At 36.8% G+C, this 23,296-nt stretch overlaps 1 protein-coding gene across 1 annotated transcript in view; it reads left to right on the forward strand.

Moving 5' to 3' along the window:
• ZDHHC15 (zinc finger DHHC-type palmitoyltransferase 15) overlaps positions 1-23,296 on the forward strand; it is a 168,125-nt gene that overhangs the window by 85,860 nt on the left and 58,969 nt on the right. The window contains exon 3 of the mRNA XM_047097810.1: positions 17,418-17,512. Coding sequence (XP_046953766.1) covers positions 17,418-17,512 — 95 coding nt within the window. The remainder of the gene's footprint in view (positions 1-17,417; positions 17,513-23,296) is intronic.

Below are 23,296 nucleotides of genomic sequence, written 5' to 3' on the forward strand. Positions count from 1 at the left end.
GTTTTGGGGTAAAGGTAATGCTGCCTTCATAGAAAGAGTTTGGAAGTTTTTCGTCCATTTCTATTTTTTGGAACAGCTTCAAGAGAATAGGTGTTAACTCTTCCTTAAAGGTTTGGTAGAACTCCCCTTGGAAAGCCACCTGAACTCTTGTTTTTTGGCAGAGTTTTGATTAATAATTTGATTTCCTTACTGGTTATGGGTTTGTTCAAATTTTCTATTCTTCCTGTTCACTGTTGGTAGTGTATATGTTTCTAGGAATTTGTCCATTTCTTCCAGATTACCCATTATATTGGCATATAATTGCTCATAATATTCTCTCATTATTGTTTTTTTTCTGCTGTGTTGCTTTTGATCTCTCCTCTTTCATTCTTTATTTTATTTATTTGTGTCCTTTCCTTTTTCTTCTTGATCAAACTGGCTAGTGGTTTATCAATTTTGTTAATTCTTTCAAAGAACCAGCTTCTGGTTTCATTGATCTGTTCTACTGTTTTTTTGTTTCCTTGTTTTGTTTTGTGTTTTTTGGGGGATTCAATAGCATTAATTTCTACTCTAATCTTCATTATTTCCTGTCTTCTGCTGGTTTGGGGTTTTATTTGCTGTTCTTTTTCCAGCTCCTTAAGGCGTAAGGTTAGGATGTGTATCTGAGATCTTTCTTACTTCTTTAGGAAGGCCTGGATTGCTATATACTTTCCTCTTATGACCGCCTTTGCTGCCTCCCAGAGGTTTTGGGTTGTGGTGTTATCATTTTCATTGACTTCCATATACCTTTTAATTTCCTCTTTAACTGGTTGGTTAGCCCATTCATTCTTTAGTAGGATGTTCTTCAGTCCCCAAGTATTTGTTACCTTTCCAAATTTTTTCTTTTCTTGATTTCGAGTTTCATAGCGTTGTGGTCTGAACATATGCACGGTATGATCTCGATCTTTTTGTACTTACTTAGGGCTGATTTGTGTCCCGGTACATCGTCCATTCTGGAGAACGTTCCATGTGCACTGGAGAAGAATGTATATTCTGCTGCTTTAGGATGAAATGTTCTGAATATATCTGTTAAGTCCATCTGGTCCAGTGTGTCATTCAAAGCCGTTGTTTCCTCGTTGATGTTTTGATTCAATGATCTGTCCATTGCTGTGAGCGGGGTGTTGAAGACTCCAACTGTTATGGTATTACTATCAATGAGTTTCTTTATGTTGGTGATTAATTGATTTATATATTTGGGTGCTGCCACATTTGTCACATAAATGTTTACAATTGTTAGGTCTTCTTGGTCTATAGACCCCTTGATTATGATATAATGCCCTTCTGCATCTCTTGATACAGTCTTTATTTTAAAGTCTAAATTGTCTGATGTAAGTATGGCTACTCTGGCTGTCTTTTGTTGACCATTAGCATGATAGGTGGTTCTCCATCCCCTTATTTTCAATCAGAAGGTGTCTTTAGGTCTAAAGTGGGTCTCTTGTAAACAGAATATAGATCGATCTTGTTTTCTTATCCATTCTGTTACCCTATGTCTTTTGATTGGAGCATTGAGTCCATTGACATTTAGAGCAAGGACTGAAAGGTATGAATTTATTACCATTATGATGCTTGTAGAGTTGGAATTTCTGGTGGTGTTCTCTGGTCCTTTCTAATCTTTGTGGCTTTTGGTATTTATTTATTTATTTATTATTTATTTATGTATTTATATTTTTACCTTTTCTCCCCTCAGAGAGTCCCCCTTAAAATTTCTTCCAGGGCTGGTTTAGTGGTCACCAAACTCCTTTAATTTTTGCTTGTCTGGGAAACTTTTTATCTCTCCTTCTATTTTGAATGACAGCCTTGCTGGACAAAGAATTCTTGGCTGCATATTTTTCTGATTCAGCACACTGAATATACACCGCCACTCCTTTCTGGCCTGCCAAGTTTCTGTGGATAGGTCTGCTGCAAACCTGATCTGTCTTCCCTTGTAGGTTAGGTTCTTCTTTTCCCTTGCTGTTTTCATGATTCTTTCTTTGCCTGGGTATTTTGTGAATTTGCCTATGATATGCCTTGTTGATGGTCGGTTTTTGTTGAATATATTGGGGGTCCTCTGTGCTTCCTGGATTTTGATGTGTGTGTCTTTCCCCAGGTTAGGAAAGTTTTCTGCTATGATTTGCTCATATAACCCTTCTACCCCTATTTCTCTCTCTTCCTCCTCTGGGACCCCTATGATTCTGATGTTGTTCCTTTTTAATGAGTCACTGATGTCTCTAATTCTTAAATCGTACTCTTTTGCCTTAATCTCCCTCTTTTTTCTGCTTCATTATTCTCTATAAGTTGGTCCTGCATATCGCTGAATCTCTGTTCTGCCTCATCCATCCTTTCCGTTGCTACATCCATCCGTGATTGCAGCTCAGTTATAGCATTTTTAATTTCATTCTGGCCATTTTTTAGTTCTTTTATCTCTGTAATCTATTTTCGACTCCAGCTAGTATTCTTATTATCGTGATTCTAAATTCTGGTTCAGACATCTTGCTTGTATCTGTGTTGGTTGAATCCCTGGCTGTTGTTTCTTCATGCTCTTTCTTTTGGGGTGAATTCTTAAGTTTTGTCATTTTGAAGGGAGAAAAGGAATTAATGGAGTAGAAAAATTGAAATAAAAAAACTTCAAATTAAAAATATATTAAAATTAAAAATTAAAAAAACACACACAAACAGAAATCGAATAGATGATGCTAGACCCTAAGTGTGTTTTGGTATGGGTGTTGAAAGTGGTTTGACAGATTACAGAAAGAAAAAGGGGGGGGAAGGAAATCATTTGAGAATTTGAAAAAATGAATACACTGAAGTAGACTAAAATGAGATGATGGGGGTAAAATAGAATTTGAAAAAATACACATAAAAGTAAAGAATATAGTAGAAAAAACTAAAGAAAAATATTTTTAATAAAAATTAAAAATAAATATGAATTTTTTTCTGTATTCAAGAAAAGAGAAAAGAAATGAAAAAGAGAAAAAAGATTTTAAAAAAGGAAATCGTTTGAAAATCTGAAAAAGTGAATACACTGTAGTAGACTAAAATAAAATGATGGAAGTAAAATAGAATTTGGAAAAATTTACATAAAAGCAAAAAATACAGTAATATTTTAAATAAAAATATTTTTAATAGAAATTGAAAGTAAAAATGAATTTTTTCTCCTTCTGTATTCAAGAAAAAGAAGTGTAAAAGAGAAAAAGAAAAAAGAAAAGAAATAAAATTGAATAGATGAACCTGCTAACAAATTGAAGTAGGATTGAAATTACTTTGTTTACCGCTAGAAGTCAGTCTATGTAGCACTTTATAGTCCATAAACTAAGCGGCCGATGAGACTTGTGTTCTTGAAGAGCGAAGTTGTCCCAGTTGGGCGGCGCTCAGTGTAACACCTCCACTCTCCACTAGATGGCGCTGCTAGCCTACCGGGGTGGATTGTTGTGTTGCTCGTAGGTGCGTATGCACATGCGCAGGAGCAGTGAAAATGGTGCCACCCAGCTACCCAGTCTGTTCTCCCAGATCAGCAATCATGCACCCGTCCTGTCTTCAGCTTTTGTCCATTCCCCACGTTTTCACTCTCCATGACCAGGCCCCAGGCAGTATGAGTTTTGTGTCAGATGTGGCTGTTTTCCCCGGCCCCTTACTTCTAAAGGAGTGTGGCTTTGACCCGTTCTGCCCCTCTGCAGGAGGGTCTCACCGAGCAATGGCTGAACGTCGGCTCCACCCAGGAACGCTTGCTGGACACTGCTGCTGCCAGTGCCCCAAGACTATGGCCAGGTGCCAGCCCGCCCCAGAAAAAGTTTGCAAGACAGTGTAGCAGCAGTGTTTCAGGGATTATGGAAAATCACAACACACATCTGGCACCAGGCTTCACCCTTAATGACCTTGTTCCAGCACCAGCAAATGTGGCTGTTTTCTGGGGTCTGCTGGGACCAGGTGGCTTCAACAGTCTCTACCAATGTCCTTCCAGCAGTGGAACCGCTTTTCCCCGTGTGGCCTGAGAACCTCCCAGACCCTACCCTGTTCCTGGGGATTTGCCCTTCCCACCAGAGCTTCACCAGGTATTGAGCTGCAGAGTTGCAGCCTTTGCACTCCCCTTGTTTATGGTCTTAATGGAATTTAAACCCTCTCCTTTCTCCTTTGTCCCTTTTTAGTTTAGTCCCTGCAGCTATTTCCAATTGTCCACTTTCTCTCCAGCTGCTTTTGGGGAGGGGTGCTTTTCCCGTATCCTCCCACCCTCCCATCTCTGTCCTCTCTCTGTCTGCAAAAGCTGTTCCCTACCCTCTGCAGCTTCTCACTACCCAAATTCACCTCTCTGCACCATGTACCTGCTGAATTCTATGGTTCAGGTTGTGCAGGTTGTTTTGTCAATCCTCCAATCAGTTTTCTAGTTGTGTAGGAGGGTTTAATGTTGATCTGGCTGTATTTCATGGACACAAGACACACAAAAAACTTCCATGCTGTTCCACCATCTTGGCTCCTCCCTCCTCTGCCCATTTTTAAATTGGATTGTCTTTTCAAAAAATTTTCTGGTATTGAGATGTTTAAGTTCTTTATATATTTTAGATATTAGCCCTTTATCATATATATCATTTGCAAATATCTTCTCCCATTTAGTAGGTTGCCTTTTTGTTTTGTTAATGGTTTCCTTCACTGTACAAAAGCTTTTTTATTTTGATGTAGTCCCAATAGTATATTTTTGCTTTTATTTCCCTTGCCTCAGGAAACATACCTAGAAACATGTTGGCATAGTTGATGCCAGAAAAAATTACTGCCTGTGTTCTCTTCTAGGAATTTTATAGTTTCAGGTCTCACATTTAGGACTTTAATCCATTTTGAGTTTACTCTTGTTCATGGCGTAAGAAAGTATCTAGTTTCATTCTTTTGCATGTAGCTACCCAGTTTTCCCAGCACCATTTATTTTTTAATACTTATTTATTTTTGAGAGAGAGAGAGAGAGAGAGAGAGAGAGAGAGAGAGAGAGAGAGAGAAAGAATCCCAAGCAAGGATTCTCTGCTGTCAGTGCAGAGCCTGGTATGGGGCTTGATATCATGAACCATGAGATCATGACCTGAGCCAAAATCAAGTTGGATGCTTAACCAATTGAGCCACCCAGGTGCCCCTCCCAGCAACATTTAATGAAAAGACTGTCCTCTCCTCATTGCATATTCTTGCCGTCTTTGTCATAGATTGACCATATAATTGTGGGTTTGTTTCTAGCATCTCTATTCAGTTCCAGTGATCTATATGTCTATTTTTGTGCCGATACCATACTGTTTTGAATATTACAGCTGTGTAGTATATCTTAAATACTGGAGTACTTGACATCTGGAATTGGGGTACTTCCAGATTTGTTCTTCTTTCTCAAGATTGCTTTTGGCATTTGGGGTCTTGTGTGTTTCCATACAAATTTTAGGATTATTTGTTCTAGTTCTGTGAAAAATGCTATTGGTATTTTGATAAAGATTGCATTGAATTTGTAAATTTCTTTGGGTAGTATAGAAATTTTAACAATATTAATTCTTCTAATCCATGAGCATGAAATATTTTTCCAATTGTTTGTATCATTTTCAATTTTTCATCAATGTTTCTTAAAATAAAATTAAATGTAAATTTTATCAAGGATTCAAATTACATGTTTCAAAATTCTAGAGTGGATTAGAACCATTTTAGAACTGGAGAGATGGCACAGGTGAACACTGATATCCCTTGTAATGCCAACTTTATTAAGAAAACAATTCGTCTGCAAACCATATCTCCTTTATATAACAAAATTAAATAGTATCTGCTCCTTCACTTTGGCAATAGCTATTACCTAAAGGAATGAAAAAAAAGTGGTTTTGCTACTTAAGTTCATTAAAAATGGGATCCTAGCCTTAAATTTTTTTTAAGTTTAGAAAAAGCTATGATCAGATGAGTTCTGGGTACAAAAAAAAATCAGCAAAGAATGTCTAACCAAAGCAACCAAAAGCATTTTGAAAATAAAGAGGAAAAAACGTAAGGTGTTTTCATGGCATTTTCTTTCCTACAAATTATTGCAATTGGTTAAGGATTTGCAGAAGTTAATCTCAGGAAAGGAAAGGATGGTATACACATAACAAAACGTGTTTATATCCCAAATCTTAATACTAAATTTTCAAAAAGGAAGCTCTATCACCTCTAAAAACAAACTCAATGTAATTTTATTAAGAACAGAAACTCTAAGCTGTCCTCTAATTATAAGCCATTTAGTCCATCCTCACTGACAAATCTTTTAAGGTCATCAGAAAAAATTAACAGTAATTAGCCTGAGGTATTTTAAATGTGGCTCAATAGTCTCAAATTTAGGATGTTCTTCAGTCTCCAAGTATCAAAACAGATGAACATATGGGAAGAGGAAAAAAAAGAAAGGGGGAGGCAAACTATAAGAGACTCTTAGCATTAGAGAACAAACTGATGGTCGGTGGAAGGAGGTGGGTGGTGAATGGGCTAAGTGGGTGATGGGTATTAGGAGGTCATTTGTTATGATGAGTACTATGTGTTATATGTAAGTAATTAATCACTAAGTTCTACTCCTGAAACCACTATTACACTATATGTTACCTTAAATTTGGAGGAAGAACATTTAAGTTTTTATTTAAATTCTGGTTAGTTAATATGCAATGTAATAGTAGTTTCAGGTGTACAACATGATGATTCAACACTTCCACACAGCACCTTGTGCTTATCACAACATCTGCACTCCTTAATCCCCATCCCCTATTTCATCCATCCTCCACCCACCTCCCCTCTGTTAACCATCATGTTCTCCATAGTTAACAATCTTTTTCTTTATTTGCATCTCTCTCTCTTTTCTCCCTTTGTGTATTTGTTTCGTTTCTTAAATTCCACATATGAGTGAAATCATAGGGTATTTGCCTTTGACTGATTTATTTCGTTTAGCATAGTATTCTACAGCTCCATCCATGTTGTTGCAAATGGCAAGATTTCATTCTTTTTTATTGCTAATATTCTATTATATATACACCTTCTTTATCCATTCATTAATTGATGGACACTTCAGCTGATGCTGTAATTTGGTCATTGTAAATAATGCTGCTATAAACATATGGTACATGTGTCCCTGTAAATTAGTGTTTTTGTATTTTGGGGGTAATGTGATTGTTGGATCATAGGATACTTATATTTTTAACTTTTTGAGGGACCTCCATACTATTTTCCACAGTAGCTGCAAGAGTTGACATTCACACCAACTGTACAACTGGGTTCTCCTTTCTCCACATCATTGTCAATACTAGTTGTTTCTCATGTTGTTAATTTTAGCCATTCTGACATGTGTGAGGTGATATTTCATTGTAGTTTTGATTTGTATTTCCCTGATGATCAGTGATATTTGACCATCTTTCATATATCTGTTGGCCATCTGTATTTCTTCTTTGAAAAAAATGTCCATTCATGTTTTCTGCCCATTTTCTAATTGGATTATTCATTTTTGGGGTGTTGAGTCTTATAATATCTTTATATATTTTGGATACTAATCTTTTATCAGATATATCATTTGCAAATACCTTAATCCATTCCATAGGGTACTGTTTAGTTTAGTTTTTTCCTTTACTGTGGAGAAGCTTTTTATTTTTATAAAGTCCTGTAGTTTATTTTTGCTTTTATTTCCCTTCCCTCAGGAGATATATCTAGAAAGAAATTGCTATGGCTGATGTCAAAGAGGTTATTACCTGTGTTCTCTTCTAGGATTTTTATGATTTTATGTCTACATTTAGATCTTTCCTCCATTTTGAATTTATTTTTGTGTATGGTGTAAGAAAGTGACCCAGTTTTATTCTTTTGCATGATGCATGCAATATTATACTGCAGTATCATACCACAGTATTCCCAGCACCATTTGTTGAAGAAACTGTCATTTGCCCATTAATTTTAATTCCTGCTTTGTCAAAGATTAATTGGCCATATATTTGTGGTTTCATTTATGAGTCTCCTCTTCTTTTCCATTGATCTATGTGTCTTTTTTGTACCAGTATCATAATGTTTTTATCACTACAGCCTTATAATATAACTTTAAATCCAGAATTTTGATGCCTCCAGGGTTGTTTGTCTTTTTCAAGATTACTCTAGTATTTGGGGTCTTTTGTGGTTCTGCACAAATTTTGGGTTTGTTCGTTCTTGCTCTGTGAAAAATGTTGGTGGTATTTTGATAGAGATTGCATTAAATGTGTTGATTGCTTTGGGTAGCATAGACATTTAACAATATTTGTTCTTCCAATCCATGAGCATGGAATGTCTTGCCATTTCTTTGTGTCCTCTTCAATTTCATTCGTCAGTGTTTCCTAGTTTTCAGAGTACAGGTCTTTCGCCTCTTTGGTTATGTGTATTCCTAGGTATCTTTTCTGTGTGTGTGCAGTTGTAAGTGGGATTGACTCCTTAATTTATGTCTCTGCTGCTTCATTATTGCTGTATAGAAATGCATCAGATTTCTATATGTTGAGTTTGTATCCTGAGACTTTACTAAAATCATGTATCAGTTCTAGCAGTTTATTGGTGGAGTCTTCTGGGCTTTCTGTATAAAGTATCATGTTATCTGTAAATAGCGGAAGTTTGACTTCTTCCTTGATAATTTGTATGTCTTTTATTTCTTTTTGTTGTATGAATGCTGTGGCTAGTAATTTAGGTACTATGTTAAATGACAGTGGTGAGAGTGGACATTCCTATCTTGTTCCTGAATTAGAGGAATAGTTCTCAGTTTTTCCCCATTGAGTATGATATGAGCTATGAGTTTTTCATGGATGGCCTTTATTATATTGAGGAATGTTCCCTGTAAGCCTACTTTTTTTTTTTATCATGAATGGATGTTGTACTTTGTCAAATGCTTTTCAGCATCTATTGAAATGATCATATAATTCTTATCATTTCTTTTATTAATGTGGTGTAAAACATTGATTGTAAATATTGTACACCCTTGCTTCCTGTTAATAAATGCCACTTGATTGAAGTGAGTAATTTTTAAATTTCTTGTTCTATTCAGTTTGCTAGTATTTTGTTGACAAATTTTGCATGTATGTTCATCGGAGATATTGGCCTGTAGTTCTCTTCTTTTGTAGTATCTTTTTATGGTTTCGGTATCAGGATAATGCTGGCCTCATGGAATGAATGTGGAACATTTCCTTCCTCATCTATTTTTTTGAAATGGTTTGAGAAGAATAGGTATAACTCTTCTTTAAATGTTTGGTAGATTTCATCTGTGAAGCTCTCTGTTCCTGGACTTCTGTTTGTCAGGAGGTTTTTACTTACTTATTCAGTTTTTTTCCTGGTTATTGGTCTGTTCAAGATTTCTATTTCTTCTTTCAGTTCTGGTGGTTTATATGTTCCTAGGAATTTATCCATTTCTTCCAAGTTGTCCAATTTGTTCAAATAGTGTTTCTATTTCTGGGGTATTGGTTGTACTTTCCTGTCCCTCATTTGTGACTTTATTTATTTGATTACTTTCCCCTTTTTTGGATAAGTCTAGCTATAGGTTTATCAATTTTATGAATTTTTTTCAGTGAACCAGATCCTGCTCTCATCAATCTGTTCTATTGTTTTTTAGATCATTTATTTCTGCTCTAATCTTTATTATTTCCATCTTTCTGCTGGCTTTAGGCTTTGTTGTTCTTTTTCTAGCTTCTTTAGATGAAAGGTTAGGCTGTTTATTTAAGACTATTCTTGCTTTTTGAATTCAGCCTGTTTTGCTATATACATCCCTTTTAGCACCACTTTTGCTCAATCCTAAATGTTTTGGACCATTGTATTTTTATTTGCATTTGTTTCCATGATTTTTTTATTTCTTCTTTGATTTCCTGGTTGATTGATTCATTATTTAGTAGGATATTGTTTAACTTCTATGTTTTAATGTTTTTTCCGCATTTTTCTTGGGATTGACTTCTAGTTTCATAGTGTTGTGGCCAGAAAAGCTACATGATGTGACTTCAATCTTTTTGTATTTATTGAGGCCTGATATGTGACCTAATGTGTGATCTGTTCTGAGGAATGTTCCAGGTGCCCTTGAAAAGAATGTATATTCAACTGTTTTAGAATAGAATGTTCTGAATATAACTGTTAAGTACCTGGTCCAGTGTGCCATTGAAAACCATTGTTTTCTTGTTGAATTTCTGCTTAGATGATCTATTGATGTAACTGGGATGTTAAGCCACCTACTAGTTTTGCATCGTTATCAATTAGTTCCTTTATGTTTGTTATTGTTTCATGTATTTGGGTCCTTCCTTATAGGTGCATAAATATTTGTAATTGTTAGATCTTCTTTTTGTATTGTATCCTTTATTATGGTATAGTGCCCTTATTTGTCTGTTTTTTCCAGTCTGTTTTTACACGAATGTGGAATAATTTGGTTTTTTTAATATGAAATTTATTGTCAAATTGGTTTCCATACAACACCCAGTGCTCATCCCAACAGGTGCCCTCCTCAATGTCCATCACCCACTTCTCCCTCCCTCCCACCCCCCATGAACACTCAGTTTATTCTGTTTTTAAGAGTCTCTTATGGTTTGCCTCCCTCCCTAACTCTGGCTTTCTTTTGACAACTATTTGCATGATAAATGTTTCTCCATCCCCTCACTTTCAATCTGCAGGTGTCTTTAGGTCTATAATGAGTCTCTTGTAGACAGCATATAGATGGGCCTTCTTTTTTTATCCATTCGGACACCCTATGTATTTTTATTCAGCATTTAGTCCATTTACAAAGTAATTATTGGTAAGCATGTATTTATTATCACTTTATTCATGTTTTGTCATTGTTTCTGGTGATTTCTCTGATCTTTTCTTATCTTTGTCACTTTTGGTTTCTCCTTTGCCCTCAAAGAGTCCCCTTCATATTTCTTGCAGGGCTAGTTTAGTGGTCACAGATTCCTTTAGTTTTTGTTTCTCTGGGAGACTCTATCTCTGCTTCTATCTGAATGATAGCCATGCTATATAGAGTATTCTTGGTTGCGGATTTTTCCACTTCAGCATTTTGAACATATCATGCCACTGCCTTCTGTCTTACCAAGTTTCTGTTAAGATGTCTCCAGCTAGCCTTATGGATTTTTCCTTGTCAGCTAAGGACTTCTTTTGTCTTACCACTTTAAGATTTTTTCTTTATCACTATGTTTTGCAAATTTAATTATTATATGTCTTGGTGTTGGCCTGCTTTCATTGATTTTGATGAGAGTTCTCTCTGCCTCCTAGATCTGGATAACTGTTTCTTTCCCCAGACTAGGGAAATTTTCAGCTATTATTTCCTCAAATAAATTTTCTTCCCCCTTTTCTCTCTTCTTCTTCTGGGACTCATATACAAATATTATTATGTTTGATGGAGTCACTGAGTTCCCTAAGTCTATCTCATGTTGCATACATCTTCTTTCTCTCTTTTGTTCAGCTTCATTATTTTCATTATTTTGTTCTGTGTTACTAATTAATCCCTTTGCTTCTTCCAGCTTGCTTTTCATTGCATCAAGCCTGTTTCCAATCTCGTTTATTGTACTTTTTATCTTTGATTGATTCTTTTAACTGTTATCTCTGTGATACAGGTCTCACTGATGTCTTCTTTTCTCAAGCCCAGTGAGTATTCTTATGGTTGTTTCTTTAAATTCTCCATCAGTCACATGATATTATACATGGAAAAACCGATAGACTCCACCAAAAGTCTGCTAGAACTGATACATGAATTCAGCAAAGTTGCAGGATACAAAATCAATGTACAGAAATCAGTTGCATTCTTTAACAATGAAGCAACAGAAAGACAAATAAAGAAACTGATCCCATTCACAATTGCACCAAGAAGCATAAAATACCTAGGAATATATCTAACCAAAGATGTAAAAGATCTGTATGCTGAAAACTATAGAAAGCTTATGAAGGTAATTGAAGAAGATATAAAGAAATGGAAAGACATTCCCTGCTCATGGATTGGAAGAATAAATATTGTCAAAATGTCAATACTACCCAAAGCTATCTACACATTCAATGCAATCCCAATCAAAATTGCACCAGCATTCTTCTCGAAACTAGAACAAGCAATTCTAAAATTCATATGGAAACACAAAAGGCCCTGAATAGCCAAAGTAATTTTGAAGAAGAAGACCAAAGCAGGAGGCATCACAATCCCAGACTTTAGCCTCTACTATAAAGCTGTAATCATCAAGACAGCATGGTATTGGCACAAAAACAGACACATAGGCCATTGGAATAGAATAGAAACCCCAGAACTAGACCCACAAACGTATGGCCAACTCATCTTTGACAAAGCAGCAAAGAACATCCAATCGAAAAAATCCCTTTAACAAATGGTGCTGGGAGAACTGGACAGCAACATGCAGAAGGTTGAAACTAGACCACTTTCTCACACCATTCACAAAAATGAACTCAAAATGGATAAAGGACCTGAATGTGAGACAGGAAACCATCAAAACCCTAGAGGAGAAAGCAGGAAAAGACCTCTCTGACCTCAGCCGTAGCAATCTCTTCCTCGACACATCCCCAAAGGCAAGGGAATTAAAAGCAAAAATGAATTACTGGGACCTTATGAAGATTAAAAGCTTCTGCACAGCAAAGGAAACAACCAACAAAACTAAAAGGCAACCAACGGAATGGGAAAAGATATTTGCAAATGACATATCGGACAAAGCGTTAGTATCCAAAATCTATAAAGAGCTCACCAAACTCCACACCCGAAAAACAAATAATCCAGTGAAGAAATGGGCAGAAAACATGAATAGACACTTCTCTAAAGAAGACATCCAGATGGCCAACAGGCACATGAAAAGATGCTCAACGTCGCTCCTCATCAGGGAAATACAAATCAAAACCACACTGAGATATCACCTCATGCCAGTCAGAGTGGCCAAAATGAACAAATCAGGAGACTATAGATGCTGGAGAGGATGTGGAGAAACGGGAACCCTCTTGCACTGTTGGTGGGAATGCAAACTGGTGCAGCCACTCTGGAAAACAGTGTGGAGGTTCCTCATAAAATTAAAAATAGACCTACCCTATGACCCAGCAATAGCACTGCTAGGAATTTACCCAAGGGTTACAGGAGTACTGATGCATAGGGGCATTTGTACCCCAATGTTTATAGCAACACTCTCAACAATAGCCAAATTGTGGAAAGAGCCTAAATGTCCATCAAGTGATGAATGGATAAAGAAATTGTGGTTTATATACACAGTGGAGTACTACGTGGCAATGAGAAAGAACGAAATATGGCCCTTTGTAGCAACGTGGATGGAACTGACGAGTGTTAGGCTAAGTGAAATAAGCCATGCAGAGAAAGACAGATACCATATGTTTTCACTCTTATGTGGATCCTGAGAAACTTAACAGAAACCCGTGGGGGAGGGGAAGGAAAAAAGAAGAGGTTAGTGTGGGAGAGAGCCAAAGCATAAGAGACTGTTAAAAGCTGAGAACAAACTGAGGGTTGATGGGGGGTGGGAGGGAGGGGAGGGTGGGTGATGGGTATTGAGGAGGGCACCTTTTGGGATGAGCAGTGGGTGTTGTATGGAAACCAATTTGACAATAAATTTCATATATTGAAAAATAAATAAATTCTCCATCAGTCATGTTACTTATATCTGTTTTATTTAGATCTCTGGCCATGGCCTTATCTTGTTCTTTCATTTAGGAGAAAATCTTCTGTCTTGGCAGTCTGTCTATGTCTCTGCCTTTTTCTATGTGTTGGAAAAGCCAGTTATGTCTCCTGCTCCTGAAAGCAATGGCCTTATGAAGAATAGGTCATGTAATGCCAAGGGCCTGTTGCTTCAAGGAATGTCTTTGGTGTGTGCTGCTTGTACTCTGCTGTTGTGTTTTGTCTGCACTTCCTTCAGGCCAGTCTGCAGAGGCTCCCCTTGCCCAGGTGTGTGCAGTGTTTGGTCTCTGGTCTGAATGTGGTGAGTTTTAACTAGATGTGCTCCGGTCTGCTTATGAAATGAAATCTGACAACTCTTCCACCAGAACTGAGGTCCTTCAGAACTTTCTGGCAAGGACATGTGGTGTGGGCAGGAATTTGCGCTGGTTTTCTTGGAGAAAGGCCTGCCATGCCTGAGGCAAGCATGACTGCAAAGGGCAGTCCCACAAGAGTGCAGCAGTATGGGGCTTGGTGTAAGCACATTAGGCAGCCAGTGCCAGTTCTGTACTGCCTCTTGCAGGTGGCATTGTGTTTATGCTGAAGGGAAGAGGAGGGATAGAGCGCCATTCAAGACTTTTGTTCCTGGAGAGGCGTCTCTGAATGCTGCATCTCAGGGATGTTCTCCGAGTAGAGTAAATAATCTCCCCACTGTGTGCCCACTGTTCTTCAGATTGCTGTTTCCCTGCTGTCCACCCCCAGCTTTTGCCTTCTGTCCAAGAGCAGTACACTGTCCTCCAGGCTCAATCCCATCCAAGACTGCTGACCTTTAAAACTCCAAGGTTTAAGCCCTGCTGGTTTCAAGAACTCATGAAATTAGGCCCATGTCATTTTCCAAGCCAATGGTTTTTGGGGAAACCTTCTTTTGAATCCCCCTATGTGCTCAAAGCTCTCTATCACCCTTCTCTGTGACCACATTTCCCTCCTCTCCACAGCACCCATGATCCTTTTCTCCCCTAAACCATGTCTCTCCACTTCCTACCTTCTTTGATATGGCTTCTTCTCACCCTTTAGCTGTGGAGCTTGTTCTGTCAGTCTTCAGGTCTATTTCTGGTCTCTTTATGATAATTTGATAATTATCTAGTTGTATTCCTGAGATGAGATGAGCTTAGAGTCCACCTACTGCACTGCTATCTTCCCTCTCTCTTCCCCAAGTGAATTTTTATTGTAAAGATGAATAGGCCTCCAGTTCGTGGTGTGATACATATGGAACTTAGAAATCCTCTCTGCCATGCCCTGAAACTGCCAGGGAGATGACAGAGTATAACAGACCCTTGTATGTACCTTAGTTGAATCTGTGCAATGAGTTTTGGAGCAGGTGATGTCCAAGGTCCCTTCTAACCACAGTCTTGTTCACTGTACCACCCCAGCACTTGATCGTAGGACCTGGAGAGCCACAATCCACTGAGTGGCCATGTGGAAGCTTCTAGTGCCCAGCCATGAAGCAAGTGTGGAAGAGTTCATGGACAGGGCAATAGCAGGAAAGAGGCAGTGGTCAGGTGGCGGGAGGAAGTCTTGGATTCAGTGTGAGCAGGATCCCCATGCTCCCTTCTCTCAATTGCCCCCCTCATAGCTCCACCCTGCAATGCCCTGGCATGAGCATCACCTGAATGGCTCTGTGGGACCTATGGTTCCCCCACAATGGAAAAAAAGCTTTTTTTTCATTTTTTTTTAAATGTCAGCTTGACAGTGTCTACCAAAGGCCTATGTTTGGGCAAGGTTTTTTCATTACATTGTTTTTAATAGCAAGAAAAAAGGAAACAACTAATATTTTTCATAAGAAACAGTTTGGTCAAATTGTGGTACACTGATGCAATGAAAACCAATGCAATATTTTAAATTTATTTATTTTATTTATTTTATTAATTTATTTATTTTTAAGAGAGAGAAGGTGTGAGTGGAGGAGGGGCAGAGGGAGGGGAGAGAGAGACAATCCCAAGCAGGGCCCACACTGTCAGTGCAGAGCCCGATGCCAGGCTTAAACCCATGAACCGTGAGATCATGACCTGAGCCACCCAGGTGCCCCCCCCCCTGCAACATTTGTTTGTAGGAGAATGAGGAAGCTCACTCTTTCCAAGTTATAGTAAGTAGAATTATTTCCAACTTAGAGAAAATGAAAAAGAAATCAGTGCAAAACTGTGCAAAACAGTGCCAATACTGCTATTTGTGTGGGGGGGAAAACCACCCTGTTTCAGTACTCCCATATGTTTAAAATCTAAAAGGGTACAGGATGAAGTCATGAAATTGTGACATTTGTTGCTTTCAGGAGGGAAACTTGGTGGCTGAGAGGGACAGAGGGGAGATTTTTCCTGTGTACCACTTTATACCTTCAAATTTTGAATGTTGTGAATGTATTGCTTTTCAAAAGACATACAATAAAATTTTTTAAATATTATAAAAATTCCATATGCATGTTGTCTTCATAGATTTATATAAACATGAAAATCAGAAGATCTGGAATGATACATGCCAAATAATAAATGGGTATTATGCCTTAGGATGGGGAAGTAGAAGGTAGATGTATGTGTACAGTGAACTTTTATGTTTTACTTTAAATTGCTTGAATTTGAAAGTGAGATTTCTTAATGACACAAATTAAGCACATAAAAAGGGTATTGAACACAAGACAAGGAGCACTGGGCTCAGAGTACAGCTTTTTCAATTTAGTCATAAATGTGTGAGAGGCTTACCCGTATTAACTTGGTCTTGAGGCATCATTCCCTTGAGTCTTTCTTAAGTCCTTGCAATGCAAGGCTCACAATGAAACAGTAAACTGGCCATCAGTCTTATAATGAATGACCTTTGTGAAGAATACTGAAATTTCTGATATCAGAACTATCCAGGAGGCAACGAGTATAAAAAATTAAGCAGTGGGAAGCCACTTTTACAGCTGTCACAAAGATACAACTGATATTTCAAAACTATATAATCTGAAGATACTGTCATGTTTTATTTAACAAAGTTGAAAGTGCTGTTTACATAATGACTTTAACAATGTTGATGTTGTAAGTGAAAGTTCACTGTGATTTTTATACTAAGTTTATTGGTATTTTTATGTAAAATTAGGACTGCAGATTATTCCCCCACCAGTCTTAGTCCAAGGATGTGACCCTAACCAGATGCAATTATGCAGTCATGGGGAACCTTCCTTTCTAGTGCTGAAAAAGAAAATGTCTCTAATTATTGGCTTCAATAAATATGAATCCATACTACTTTAAAAAGTGTGTATTCTTTGAGGCTACTGAAAAGAATTTGTGATTTACAGTCAGTAACCCTGTGTTTAAGATCTGAATACATTATATAATAGCTGTGTCACTTTGCATAACCAACCACTCCTGATAGTTAATCAACTGTCCCTATCCTACTTCCTATCTCACAAAGTTATTGAAACAATAAAATGAGATAATATGAAATGGCATTGTAAACTGTAGTGTTGTGCGAATAATATCATGATCATCTTTTAGCACCTACAGTGGCAGAGATAATGATAAGTGGCGATGGTAACTTCCCTCACATTGTTATAAAGAAAATTTCCCCTTTAGTTTTAGAATCACATGGTAACTTTTAAAACATGAAACTTCCAGAAAGTGTCATTAAAAATTTGGCACTACATCTTGTTTCTGTCACTTCATGGGAAAAAGTTAAGAATTAAAATTTTATAAGAGTACTAGAAAATACTTGGTAATAGGAAAACAAAACACATTTGTTGTTTAGTTTTATGTCTTTCAGAACTCTTAGGAATGGACAAAAAATAGTGTAAACACTGATTTTTTCTCTTAAATTTCAGTTATCTACCTCATATTCTACCATGCCATCTTTGTGTTCTTTACCTGGACCTACTGGAAGTCTATATTTACACTTCCACAACAGCCAAACCAGAAGGTAAGAATACTGGTTACTCCATAAAGACTAAAGACAGAGGAAAGTAGAAATGTCAAAAACAAAACAAAACAAATAAACAAACAAAAACAAAAAGAGATTTTGGGGCGCCTGGGTGGCTCAGTCGGTTAAGCGTCCGACTTTGTCCGTGGGTTCGAGCCCTGCGTCGGGCTCTGTGCTGACAAGCTCAGAGCCTGGAGCCTGATTCGAATTCTCTGTATCCCTCTTTCTCTGACCCTCCCCTGTTCATGCTCTCTCTCTCTCTGTCTCAAAAATAAATAAACGTGGGGCGCCTGGGTGGCGCAGTCGGTTAAGCGTCCGACTTCAGCCAGGTCACGATCTCGCGGTCCGTGAGTTCGAGCCCCGCGTCGGGCTCTGGGCTGACGGCTCAGAGCCTGGAGCCTGTTTCCGATTCTGTGTCTCCCTCTCTCTCTGCCCCTCCCCCGTTCATGCTCTGTCTCTCTCTGTCCCAAAAATAAATAAAAAACGTTGAAAAAAAAATTTTTTTTAAATAAATAAATAAATAAACGTTAAAAAAAAGAGATTTTTTAAAAAAGCAAATAATTTTCCATTACAAAAGAGATTCAAGGTAATATTTAAAAAGGACTCTTAATGATTAAGGTAAATGATAGCCTATTGAAGGATAGTCTATTGCAAGATCACTGACCATAGATACCTTGAAGACTAAGAAACCATTATCTGAACTGGTGATAAAATTAAAAAGCAAGAACAACTTGGATACTGAGGACTCATCTATTTCAATTTTGTAAAACTGTATAATATTAGAACCCAGTGATATTCTGGAAGACAACTCCTAGAAAAAAATTACAATAGTTAAATTATTATTGTCAAACTGTACTCTCTTGAACCAAAGTGTTTCATGCAGTATTTGAGAAGGTTAATCAAAGAGTTTATAACTGTATCAGACATTTATACTGTGACTACTATAAAACAAGTTAGGTTGTAAAGTAGAAAAAAAGGAATGATGAAAGATATTTAAACAGCTTCCAAACATTAGGAAAAATACTGATATAAATTTCTCCACTTATGGAACCAAAATGGTACACAAGAAAAATGAAATTAAATACAAATGAAAACAGTAATAGAAGAATTGAGAAACATAAGAGATATAGGATATATAGAAAATAAATGGCAGCAGTCCTTCCTTATGAGTAATTATCTGAAATATAAATGGATTAAACCATCTAACTGAAAGGCAAAAATTGACAAATAAATAAACATTATCATCTATTTTTTAAATTTTATTCTTTTTAAATTTTTAATTCCAGTATAGTTAACATACAGTGTAATATTCGTTTCAGATGCACAAAATTTAGTGAGTCAGCACTTACATACAACACATGGTGCTCATCAGGAAAAGTGCACTCCTTAATCCCCATCACCTATTTAACCAATCCCCCCACCTACCTCCCCTCTGGTGACCATGAGTTTGTTCTCTATTAAGAACTTGTTTCTTGTTTGTCTCTCTCATTTTTTTTCCTTTGTTCATTTGCTTAGTTTCTTAAATTTCACATACGAGTGAAATCATATGGCATTTGTCTTTCTCTGACTGACTTATTTTACTTAACATTATATTCTCTAGCTTCATCCATGTTGTTGCAACAACATATTGCAACATATTATATGTAACAACATATAACATATGCAACATATAACTTATATAACATATATATGTTGCAATATAACTGAATAATATTCCAGCATATATATATATATATATATATATATATATATATATATATTATGTTAATAATACACATACCACATCTTATTTATCCCTTCATCCCTTCATCTGTCAATGGACACTTGGGCTGCTGCCATATTTGGCAATTATAGAAAAAAATGCAATAAACATAGGGGTGTATATAATCTCTTGAATTTGAGTTTTTGTATTCTTTGGGTATATACCCAGTAGCATAATGACTGGATCTAGGATAGGTCTAGTTTTATTTTTTTTTAATGTTTATTTATTTATTTTGAGAGAGAAAGAGAGAGAGAGAGAGAGAGAGAGAGAGAGAATGCACACAAGTGGGGGAAGAGCAGAGAGAAATGGAGAGAGAGAATCCCAAGCAGGCTCCACCCTCAACACAGAGCCGACACAGGGCTTGATCTCACGACCATATCATGACCTGAGCCAAAATCAAGATAAAAAATTCAACCAACTGAGCCACTCAGGCAGCCCTGATATTGTCATTTTAAATTTTAACTATTCTAGAGGCACTTGGGTGGCTCAGTCAGTTAAGCAACTGACTTTGGTTCAGGTCATGATCTCACAGCTCATGGGTTGGAGCCCCAAGTCAGGCTCTGTGCTGACAGTTCAGAGCCTGGAGCCTGCTTCAGATTATGTGTCTCCTTCTCTCTCTCTCTGCCCCTCACCAACTTATTCTCTCTCTCTCTCTCAAAAATAAACATTAAAAAATTAAAAATAAATTTTAACTATTCTAGTTATTAATATAAAATTTTAAACAATTCTTTTTAATTTTGATAATTAAAAGTAACACTTGGAGAAACCCTTTAATTTGGGGGCTGTCCTTGAGAATATAACTTTTGTGTGGCATACTGAACCTGCTTGAAAGACAGAATTGTTACTGCTAATATGTGATGAAAACTTTGTGGTTATTCAATAAGTTAGTTTGGGTTTGGAATAAGATGTAATGCCTGGATGCCCTATTTCTGGCACTAACCAAGCCTTTTTGAGGATTAGAATGCAATGAGCTAGTAAACACATTTTAGGTGGACAATTGGTGGTAGACTGGAATGCATTTGGTATTAGAGAAATTAATATCATGGCTATCAAATAGGCCCCCAAAACTCATCTTTTCTTTTTAGCAATTAAAAATGTTGAAAATGTGGTCTTAAATGTTAGACATTTGCAGTTCTTATCTGAATCTTATCATCATCCCACCCAGTTTAGGCCTACAAAATTCCCAACCACTCAGCCTTTCTAGTTACCTATAAGCTTTCTAAATAGTGTGAAGGAGACAATTTTTGTCCAGCTAAAATTCACATAATATAAAATTCCATTGTTTCAAATGTTTATATATTTTGAAAGAGTTTGTGTGTGTGTGAGCTGGGGGAGGGACAGAGAGACAATCCCAAGCAGTATCTGTGCTGACAGAGTGAGCTGACATGGGGCTCTATCCCATGACCTTGAGATTATGACCTGAGCTGAAATCAAGTCAGACACTTAACTGACTGAGCCACCCCAGCATTCCTAAAATTCCATTTTAAAGTGTACATTTCATAATGTATAATTAAGTGGTATTTAGTATATTCACAGTGTTGTTCAGCCATCACCACTATCTAGTTCCAGAATATTTTCATCACTTCAAAAGGAAACCCCATATGCATTAAACAATAGTTCCCTCTTTCCCCCATCCCCAGATCCTGGCAACCATTAATCTACTTTCTATCTCATTAGATTTCCTTCCTTTCTGGATATTGCATATAAATGATATCAAACAATATGTAGTCTTTGGTGTCTGGTGTCTTTCTGTTAGCATGTTTCCAAGGTTCATTCATGCTGTGGCATGTATTAGAATGCACTCTTGTTATGCCTGAACAATATTCCATTTATGGACATACCACATTTGATTTATCCATTCATCTTTTTAAAAATTTTTTTAGCGTTTGTTCCTTTTTGAGAGACAGAGAGAGACAGTGTGAGTGGGGAAGAGGCAGAGAGAGAGGGAGACACAGAATCCAAAGCAGGCTCCAGTCTCTGAGCTGTCAGCACAGAACCCGACGTGGGGCTCAGACTCACGACTCAAGATCATGACCTGAGCCAGTCAGACGCCCAACTGACTGAGCCACCCAGGCGGCCCTATCCATTCATCTTTTGATGGATATCTTGGGTCTTTCCATCTTTTGGCTATAGTGAATAGTGCTCTATGAATGATTGTGTATAACTCTTTGTTTGAACATCTGTTTTCAATTCGAGTATATACCTAGGAATAGTATTGCTAGGTCACATGATAATTTTATGTTTAACTGTATGAGAAACTGAAAAACTGTTTTCCACACCAGCTGTACCATTTTACATTCCCAGTATCAATGTATGAGGATTCAGAGTTTCCCACATCCACATTAACATTCATTCTTTTCTCTTTTCTTTTCTTTTCTTTCTTTTTCTCTCTCCCTCTCTCTCTCTCTCTCTCCCTCTCTCTCTCTCCCTCTCTCTCTCTCTCTCCCTCTCCCTCTCCCTCTCTCTCTCTTTCTTTCCATATGTATGTATATTTTGGACTTCTTGGTGGGTGTGAAGTAGTATCTCACTGTAGTCTTTATTTGCATTTCTCTATGACTAATGATGTCAATCATCTTTCCATGTGCTTCTTGGCTATTCATATATATTCTTCATTTATTAGTTGGGTTGTTTGTCTTTTTGTTCTTGAGTTGTAAGAATCTTTATATATTTTGGATACTTGACATTTATCAGGTATGTAATTTGTGAATATTTTCCCCTGTTCCATAGGTTGTCTCTTTACTCTGTTGGTAGTGTTTTGATGCCCAGAAGCTTTAAATTTTGAAGTAATCCAATTTATGTACTTTTACTTCTGTTGTCTCTGCTTTTGATGTCATATCCAAAAGATGATTGCCATATCCAATGTCACGAAATTTATTCCCTGTGTTTTCTTCTAAGGGTTTTGTGGTTTTAACTTTTTATGTGTAGATACTTAATCCATTTGAGCTAATTTTTGTATATCATTTAAGTTAAGAATCCAGCTTCATTATGTTGCATGTGCATGTACAGTTTTGCTAGGACCATTTGTTGAAAAGACCATCTTTTCCCATTGAATGGTCTTGACACTCTTTTAAAAAATCATCTTACCACATATGTGAGGGTTTGTTTGTGGGTTCCTACTTCTGCTCCATTAGTCTTTGTGTCTGTACCACACTGTTTTGAATCTTGTATCTTTGTAGTAAGTTTAGAAATAAATAAGTGAGACAAGCAAGTTTGTTCTTTTTCAGGATTATTTTGACTATTTGGGGTTCCTTGAGATTTCATATGAATTTTAAGATGGAATTTTCTATTTATACAGAAAAGTATCATTGGGATTTTGATAGAGATTGCATCAAATTTGCAGACTACTTTGGGTGGTAACAATATTCTTAATGATATTAACTTTTCTGATCCATGAACATGAGATGTCTTTCCATTTATTTGTATCTATTTTTAGCAACAGTTTTTAGTTTTCAGTGTACAAGATTTTCACCTCATTGATGAAGTTTATTCCTAAGTATTTTATTCTTTTTCATAATATTGTAAATGTAGTTGTTTTCTTAATTTTTATGATTATTCATTGCTAACATATGGAAATGCAGCTGATTGTTGTGTGTTGATTTTGTATCCTACAATTTCGCTGGCTTTAACATATTACTTCTAACAGGTTTTGGTGGTGGAATCTTTAGGGTTTCTACATATAAGATCATACTATCTATGAACAGAGGTAATTTTACTCTATTCTATCCAATTTGGATGCCTTTGATTTTTTTTTTTCTTGCTTCCTTGCACTGGTTAGAGAAAGTGTTCCTCTCTTCTCTCTCTGTTATTTTTTTTAAGATTCTGAGAAGGGCTTATGTTATTTCTTCTTCTAATTGAATTTATCTGTGAAATCATCTGGTCCTGAGATTTTCATTATTGATTGCTTTTTGATTGTTAAATCTCTTAACTTATTTTAGGTATATTCATTGGGTTTTTTCTTCTTGATTCAGTTTTGGTACTTTTTGTATTTCTAGGAATTTTTCTGTTTTACCTAGGTTTCTAAT

Source organism: Lynx rufus, unplaced genomic scaffold (assembly GCF_022079265.1).
Source record: "Lynx rufus isolate CCGP_SWC_20201006 ecotype Redwood Valley unplaced genomic scaffold, mLynRuf1.p SCAF_42, whole genome shotgun sequence".
Lineage (NCBI taxonomy): Eukaryota > Metazoa > Chordata > Mammalia > Carnivora > Felidae > Lynx > Lynx rufus.